The sequence below is a fragment of the Cynoglossus semilaevis genome, chromosome 8 (assembly GCF_000523025.1).
Source record: "Cynoglossus semilaevis isolate Cse_v1.0 chromosome 8, Cse_v1.0, whole genome shotgun sequence".
NCBI lineage: Eukaryota > Metazoa > Chordata > Actinopteri > Pleuronectiformes > Cynoglossidae > Cynoglossus > Cynoglossus semilaevis.
The window spans coordinates 10,030,020-10,039,327 of record NC_024314.1 but is presented as its reverse complement, the minus strand read 5'-3'; the positions used below and the strand labels follow the sequence as shown (position 1 = coordinate 10,039,327).

Genomic DNA, 9,308 nt, shown 5'->3' with positions numbered 1-9,308 from the left:
CATGAGCAGAAACAGCACTGGCCATAGTTAAAGGTAATTCATAACTCCATTCTGGACACCACATTTGGACCAACAAACCAGAGATGCAAGGTGAAGGAAGCTTGTGTCAACCACACCCGGGACTCTACACACTCGAAAAATAATTAAGATGCACAGCAGTGATGGGTGATACGGGATGTTTTGATTCGATTATAGTTCAAATTCTTCTGACACATTGCGCTCCGTATTGCATTACGTCCCGAATTATTCCTGCTTGTGAGCATTAAGGGTGTATTTTAAAATGGTGTTTTAAAAAGTGGACAATCAATTATTTGTGCTCAAGATAAAGATGGGACGTGACCGTTTGTTGTGATAGTTGCCGATGCATCAGTCAAAATTCCAACATGATATGTACTCTCTTGCTCTCTCTCTCTCTCTCTGTTTCTTTTTGTATGCATTTATATCCTGCACTGTAGCTCAATGTAAGAACTCAATCGACGGACAGTGGTACTGCTTTGACGATAGTGACGTTAATGCCATATCCGAAGATGAGGTTTGCAAGAACACCGCTTATATCCTCTTCTATCAAAGAAGAGCCACGATCCCTTCATGGTCTGCAAACAGCTCTGTGGGAGGTAATTTTTTTATTTGTTTTCCAGTTCTTTTGAGCAGTACACACGTTTTCCATATTCTCTGTGTTTGGGCGTTGTTTTTGGTTAACGATGTTCAGCTACCTTTTGTTTGGTGACCCCCCAGGATCCACTAGTTCATCTTTGTGTGAGCATTGGGTAAGTCGGCTGATGGGCAGCCGTCCACCCAGCCAGGCCTCATCTGGTTCCTCCAGACGCACTTCCCTGGCGTCCCTCTCGGAGTCTGCTGAGTTCGCTGGTGAACGGAGCGAGGATGATGGTGAGCAACTCTATATGTGTAATATATATAGTATATATATATGTGGAAAATACAAAAGTCAGTATTACTGTCGGGAATTCTTAGTCTTAAAAGCTAAGATGGAAAATATAAAATAAAACATATTTATACACACACATAAACGCACACACTTTCTGTATGTATATATATATAGAAAGAGAGTATATATATACTCTCTGTATATATATAGAGAGAGTATATATATATACTCTATATATATATAGAGAGAGTATATATATACTCTATATATATATATATATATAGAGAGAGTATATATACTCTCTCTATATATAGAGAGAGTATATATATATATATATATATATACTCTATATATATATATAGAGAGAGTGTATATATATTCTCTCTCTATATATATATAGAGAGAGTATATATATATATATACTCTATATAGAGTAGAGAGTGTATATTTTGACCAGTGTATATACCATACTTTCTAGATTATAAAATTGCTCCTGAGTAGGAGTCGCAGCAGTGCCCTCTAGCGGCTGTCAGTGTGAAAATAACATACATGTACATTTTCAGTGGTACAGGAGAAGCAGATACTGATAGAGTGCCCTCTAGAAAAAAAAAAGCGAAATAATATATTTTAATGTGTAAGTCATACCTGAGTATAGGTCGCAAACCCAGCCAAAGGATGAAAAAAAGTGCAGCTTATAGTTTGGAAAATACGGTACATATACATATACATACATACTGTATATATATATATGCATATATGCATTTATATGTTTATTTTGTCTTTATATATATTTTTATGTATACTGTATATTTGTAGTAGGTAAAAAAAAGTCTGATTTGTTCAGCAGTCACAGCATTTTGTGTCTGTTAATGAAGTAATTTATATATATTTTTTATGTTTTTCAACAATGCAGGGTTATCAAGTCGTCCAGCGGTGAGAGGAATGCAACGACAAACATTTTCAACCAGGTCTACCATAGCCAGTCCATTGGTGCTCAGTGAAAATGGTACTAAACCATCCTGGTCTGCGAAACTCCAACTCCATTCCAATTCACCTTCACGTTTCTCTCTGGAATCCCATTCTTCCTCACCAACACTGGAGAAAATAGGGGAGGTGGTTGATACCACACTGTCAACCACCTGCTTTACTTCCTCACCAAAACTGTCAGGCAACAAGTTGGCCTTCACAGCTTTGGTAAGTAATCCTGAATGTAAAAGGCAAGTTGAACCATTTCATTCTAAAACTGCGACCCAGGCAGCATCCAGGGGAACTACCCAGACAGGTGATAATAATAATGTAGTTGCTGCTGCTGCTGCTGCTGCTGCTGATCAGACCAGTCCTCGACATGGGGCCGTGTCAAAGGAGCTAAAACAAAGAAACGGGGCTACAGAGAGCAATAGTGTTAAAAGAACATCAGCAAAGAGTGGGTTAGAAATAGAAAGAAGTCCCAAGAAGCATCCCGCAACTTCTTCAACATCATCCAGCTCTCTCTCTCCTGCATCCCCAGCCATGGGTAAGTGTAGGCTGCAGACCAAGACTGCTACAATATCAGCATCCTCCCCAAAGATTAGAAGCGGTGGACATCTGAAAACTGGCAAGACTGTGTCCTCAAGAGCCACACCTTCCTGCAAGAAAGGGTCATCTCAAACCCAGGAGGTTTCTCGAGCTGACTCTACCCAACAGAGGCAAAGCAGTTCTCAAGGATTACCAAGCAAGAAAACATCACCGAGACCTGTTGGTGAGAAAACCTCAGCCTCTGGACGTTCTCGAGGATTGGACAGGAGTGCCAGTCGGGAATCCTCGCGAATCGATTTGTCAGAAAAAAGGATTAGCCCTGGGGTGCCGTCTTCTCGGTTAGCTGTCGCTAATAGAAAAGAGATCAGGCAAAGTAGGGCTGTTGAGTACAAGGAAGCGGGCCAGAACTCAAGCAGTACCTCTTCCAGTACAAGTCTGCGATCGTCGAGTGTCGTTGTTTCCTCGGCCGCAGTGCAACCATCGAGGGGGCCTCGTAGGAACAGTAAGACCGAGGAAAAAAGTTTGTCATTCTTTAAAACTGCCCTAAGACCCAAAGAGATTCGAAAGTCAGCTGACGTTGGAAAATCAGGGATAGGAGAAGCTTCTGTAAACCCCGGGGATTTTGCTGAAGATGCATTTAAAGAGGGAATCCAAAACGGAGGCAGCAGGACATGCCAAAGTGCAGCATCAGAGAGTCAAACGAATGTCATTCCCATTGACAAAGACTCCTCCAAGGCATCTTCTGTGGCCAAGTCCAAGCCCTCCGGAGCAGAAACCTCAAGCCAGATCCCTTCAAATGCAAAAGACCTTTCGAAAAAGGAACCTGGAAAAAAAGCATTGCCCTCCAGGAAAATACCTATTAACTCTGCTAAAACTAGCCATAGGTCCAAATGATGCTATTTTAACGATTTCCCAAGTGCAGCTCTGAGGTGTTTGATCTTTAGACTAGACATAGTCAGTGTTTGACCAATATCTCTGAAACACCTCTAGTCTTTCAGCGCTGACTGAATAGTAGCTGCCGCATTAAACAATTCCCACTCACAACGTTAGTTATTTATCTACGAATGGGTTAATAACAAAGCACTTTCTATGGATTTCAAATTTTTGAGGAACATCATACTGTAATGTAAATAAGCATGAACATGTATCGAAGTGTACGGCCTCAGTCGGTGTGTAGCATAGTGCAGGTGGAATAAGTACGTTTCTGTAGAGGATGAAACAAAAAAAAAAAGGAACTTTGCACAAAATGAAATGCAAATTCAATGATGGAGAAAACCTTTGGAGGGATGGGAAAGTGTGGACAACCAAGTCACCAAAGTTTAGTCATAGTTTAGTGGCAGTTTTGACTCAAGAATGCAGTTAAACATTTCCAAATGATTTCGTTTTGTTTCTGTCTGATTTTTTTGTATGTCAACAACAAACACCAGTGCCTAATACAAATATAAATATCGGTTCTACTCCTGCAGGTGCGGGTTAAGTAATCAGTTGTGACATTGACGTTGCACGAAAAAAAAAAAAAAACAACTTTTAGGTCAAACGAAATTATAGGTATAAGTGTAAAATATTTTGACAAAATAAAACCTTTTGCAAGATCACTTTGTAAACCATGATCTTCAAACCACGATCAGTAGGCAGGCATGGAAGAAATCTGCAGATGGAGTAGAAACGTTTGGAGGGAGATATAAAGTGTTGTTGACATACTGTAAGATATGTAAGGTGACAAGAAAAGGTTGAAAGGAGATTTTCCATTACCGTGTTTTCTGGACTATAAGTCGCTCCGGAGTATAAGTCGCACCAGTGCCCTCTAGCGGCTGTCGGTGTGAAACTAACGAACATGGTACATTTTCAGTGGTACAGGAGTAGTAGAAGCCTAGAGTGTCCTATATATATATATATATTTTTAAAAAATGCACCTGAATATAAGTTGCAAACCCAGCCAAAGGATGAAAAAAGTGCGAGTCTGGAAAATATGGTAATTGTTCCCTTCACCGATTCTTACATCCTACATCGTGATTCTTACATGCTGACTTTTGAAAATATGGAATGCTGTTTACATACTATACTCTCCTTCGTGTAATGTTCGTGCAAGAGCCTTTAAAAGATAAAGAATCGATGGGGCAGAGAACGCTGGGACACGGCACGTGTTGTTACATTTCCTAGAGACTTTTGGTAACCATAACCTTTTTCCAAATGTTTGGGCTCTAATTTGCAGTTCTACGGCTTAGCCCCGAGACGAACACACACGACTGCCTTTAGGCTGCTGATTCGTAAGCTTAGGCCTGAGTTATACTACGAGCGTTAGCAGAAATCTTCTATGCATTTTGACATGTGCACAGCTCCGTACGTGGCGTAGTGAGGTGCTAGGATGGACAGATGGAAGTGCTGGTTGGCGTCACCAACCACGTAACCTCATGAAAGAGTGGTGTCAGGAACTGCCCCAGCCTACCATTAGGAAGTGCTGAATGTGTGCAAAACGAACAAAATGGTTATAAGAGTCGGCGTGGTTGAACGCTATTTGGTTGATAATGACTTTCCTGCCATTTGAAAAGTGTTCTTTGTATTGTAATTTCCGGACTATAAGCCGCTACTTTTTTCACACGGTTTGGACCCTAGGGCTTAAACAATGATGCTAGGCTAATTTATGGATTTTTACGGGCTAACGAAGTTCATACCGCTAGCGATCATTGAGTTTTCTGGTAGGCTACTGTGTGTTATACTAGTAGCGTATGTCTGTCATGTGAATGCCTGTGTACTTATATGTGCATGGGGCACACAAGAGAGAGAACGGTAGCTAAAGTTGAGCGTAGCTTGAGCCCTGTCATGTTGAAGCGTCAGTTGGTTATAGAGGAGCTGTTAAAACTCTGTTTATGTTCTGTTGTGGTCGGAGTGTCTGATAATAAAGAGCCCAACTTCCCTGTTTCTGTTTAACTGCACAAAGTGAAGGGAGTTAGCCCCAGAGCTAATGTTAGCTTCGGCCCTGGAGCAGATCACTAAGTCTCCCCTCTGCATTCCAACTACAGTCGGGGCTCCGAAGCAGGAAAGAGCTAACGTGTAACCAAAAAAAAATCTTTCAGTGTAACATCTGAACATACATTTAAATATATATGTGCAATTTATTTTCTTTTTAGCGGGTGCGGCTTATATTCAGGTGCGCTCAGTAGTCTGGAAATGACGGTAAATAAAGTCTCTGAGAAGTATAACTTGGGCCTAAACTTGCAATAATCATACAACATGCAGGGATCAGCATCTTCAGACTGCCAGACATTACAGACATTCCTCTACGATAAATACAGGGTTAAAGTACAAAACTAATTACAGTGCACAAGGAGAGCATATTTAAGAAAAAAAAAAGAAAAAATCAAAAATCAAATGTTTGCCTTCTTTCACTGTCTTGTACGTAGAGCACTGTTATGTGTTTGCATTATTCCATCCTAGGTCTTTTATATGTGACCATAGACTGTAAACAAGTTGGACATAGTCTCGGTGCCGTTATCCACCAAATGGAGAATCTGCTGACTCCAAAAAGACATTTTCTTACTGGGTTTATAAAATCGGTGAATCATTTCACGGAGCACGTCTTGAGCTCAGTTGCTTTTTTAATAGAAAGAAGGAAGTCCCTGTCAATTGAAGAGACAAATAACAGTAGCAACTCACAATCCACATAACAATACAATACAAATAATACAGCATAAGTATGGATTGTAGAAGCCTAAAAATATTATTTTTAAATGAAAAAAAAAATCTATTTGTTATTTTGTTGTTTTTTTTTTGTATTTTGTGTTGTGTAACGCAGCTATCAATGACTTAAATAAATATTGCGTTTTCTAAAACGTACGCTATCTGATCCGCAGTCCTACAATCGTTTAAATTCTCCTTTACATTTGGACACTTTCACTCCCGTGATGCTTTTCTTGGTTAGTCAAGCGGGTCGCCTTTGCGATGATTGGTTAAAACGTATTTTTTATATGATTTTTTTTTTTTTTAGATAACCGATTTTTTAGATTTTTTCGAACCCTACAGGAGCTCGGCAATCACTTTTAAACGTCATTTTCTACTCAGCCCTCGCAAAAGGTTAGTTATGTTGCGGGTTTGTTTCAAATACTTGTGTTTCAATAACTTAACGCGACTGCCAGACTACATCCATTTCTTAAATACAGTCTATGTGTGAAGACGCGGCCCGTGAAACCAGATGTGAATGCTTTGAGATAGTGATAATATGAAGGAGCTTCATTTGAAGAAAAAAAAAAAAAAAAAAAAAGTTTTTTCGCATGATGCATGCCCTTAACTATGCAAAGGAATTATTGCATAAGCCCACACTTGGCATGTAGAAATGCTACGTCTTGGGTCTGTATTGCTGTATTTCTATCTTCTTTTTTTTTTTTTTTTTTTTTTTAACAAACGCTTGCATCAGAGAGCATGTGCAGGCATATTGTATTCAAGGCTTGGTTTGCACATTTCTTCAAATGTAACATTTCATATAACTATTGTGTAGTTTTCTTGCGTTATATAACACAAAGAAAATCTCCTCACTTGCAAACGAACGGCTTCTCTGTTGTTCTGCCAAAGAGAAACAAGAACTTTTTTTTTCCTGTATTTTAATTGTCTACTGGTGCAAAAGATGTTTTTATTTTGAAAAGTGACCACATCTTTTTTTTTCCCCCACATTTTTCACACTTGACAAATACAATTCTCTACCGTGCTTTTTTAAAAACGGCAGACACAGGACAACCTGAAATATGAAAAGTTGCATGCACTTTCCTGTTGTTTTCATGAGAAAATTAAATACACTTAATTTTGTTGTGTTTTTTTTTTTTTTGTTTGTTTTTTTGTTTTTTTTGCAATGCACCACCATGACTGGTCTGTTACATAGACCTAGACTCTGGTGCAAATACAGGTTGGGGCTTTTCTGCTCAATTGTGTTTATATGTCTTCATATTTTTAAACCAAAACAAATGATTTATGTGGAAAAACGAAAACTGTCCATTGATAAAGTTCTCAATAAAGGTTAAAGTAGCTCTGTTTGGAAGAAATACTGGAAATACTAATGGAAGAAAAACTGTGACAACCCTTGTCCTGCAAAAAAATAATGTGCAATTTGTTTTCATAAAAGGAGAGTTTAAGTATTTCTGCTTTTAAATGATAACGTTTAAATCTTTCACAAATGTCTCAGATATGAAATATATTTATTTACCTTGAACTGGTTTTTGTATGTTAGCCCAACTTTTAATTTTAGAGTTTAGAATTTAGTTTAGGTTTAGAGTTGTTTTTGTTGTTTTTTTAAAGATTTTTTGTATGTTAGCCCAACTTTTAATTTAAAGTTTAGAGGTTTTTTTTTAAGATGAATTGATCAAATAATTTCCGTTTGCATGAGACAGCCATTGTTTGTTTTTTTTTGTTTTGTTTTGTTTTTGTTTTATAAATTGCCAACTATCATATAGTTATTTTTCAGTATTTATAAGACAGCAGTGGCTCTGAGTTTGAGGTGGAGATCAGAGGGACAGTTAAGGTGGAGACAGTTAAGGTGGACATGTTGATGACAGTGAATACAGATTGTTGGAACAGAATATACAAACTTTCAGTAACAGTTGTCAGTGACAGTTTAATTGACTGTTTTAAGTGACAGTACTTGACATTTACTTGGACAGAGTCATTGTCACAAGACATTTAACATTCAACCAACATCATCATTCGAGCAGCCGGATTTGGAATGTTCAAGAACCTAATGATGCCGAATAACTTTTAATGCCTTTCGTGGGTAGAAACTGTGGTCCGAAAAAAATCCAACGTATTGCATACAAACGTCTGTCACTCACTCACTCACTGTTTTTATTTATTTATATATTTTTCTGGTCCGAAAAAAATCCAACGTATTGCATACAAACGTCTGTCACTCACTCACTCACTGTTTTTATTTATTTATATATTTTTCTTATACGTTGTTGTTTTTGTTTTTTTTACATAAAGTGTATTCGACTTTGTAGCATTGATTTTACAATGCAGTAGTATTTCAACAATGTCATGAAATTACGCCTAATTCTTAACAGTTCAACAAAAATAATCATACCGTTATTTTCCATTCGGTGGTGCTCTTGCAATCAACAATAAAGAAGTGTATTAATTGTTTGCCTTTGTTTATTACTTTATTTGGTTATTTAAAAAAGAAAAAATCTTTATCTGTTTATGTCAAATAAACATAAATGAAATGTAATTTCTGTCTTTTTTATTAGGGATGTTCGAGCGTTTATTAATACCTGCAATTCACTCGTTTTCTCACAAGATGGCACTCGAAGGTTATGCTTTCCTTTCCAGCAAGCCGGACATATGTACTCAATAATAAAGCTACAGGACAACTCCAACACAAAACACACACAGACACACACACACAGGGAGAGAGAGAGAGGTCACTGAATATTAATGCCAAACAATGCAATTATTATATTGTATTGTCTATTTCACAAAAGTACACACACACACAGAGATAAACATGCTTTGTCTTAAGGCCAAAAAACGAGTTCTTGCAGACAGGAAGTGACGTCACTTCTTTTCTCCAAGGAGCTGGAGGCAGTTGCTAAGATACTGTGACACTCGTTTTTTTTACCATGTATTTCTTTCTTTTCTTTTTTTTTTTGCTTTCTCCCTACCACACACAGCAAACACACGGGTGTCACCGGTAATACCTCGATACCACGTGTGTTTTCGCGCTGATGAAAATAAGTCAATCAACCCACCAACATTTTACATCTCACGTATGCTTTCCCAGCCTGACATCCCGCTCCCCCCCTTGTGGCCACAAAAGGGATCACTGTAGTTCATTCCCCTACATCAGTGGTTTAATTATTCATTATAATTATTATTAATTATTTTCTGACAAGAAATGTTTTCACCCCCGCCCCCCCCCCTCCTGCCC

The 9,308-nt window shown here is 38.2% G+C and overlaps 1 protein-coding gene across 1 annotated transcript in view; it reads left to right on the top strand.

Annotated features, from left to right (window-relative positions):
* The window catches only part of LOC103381995 (ubiquitin carboxyl-terminal hydrolase 31-like), an 18,912-nt gene extending 13,888 nt beyond the window's left edge, over positions 1 to 5,024 (top strand). Inside the window, exons 14-16 of the mRNA XM_008314628.3 lie at positions 456 to 614; positions 736 to 888; positions 1,800 to 5,024. Coding sequence (XP_008312850.1) covers positions 456 to 614; positions 736 to 888; positions 1,800 to 3,295 — 1,808 coding nt within the window. The 3' untranslated portion in view covers positions 3,296 to 5,024. The remainder of the gene's footprint in view (positions 1 to 455; positions 615 to 735; positions 889 to 1,799) is intronic.
* Positions 5,025 to 9,308: the final 4,284 nt, after the last annotated feature.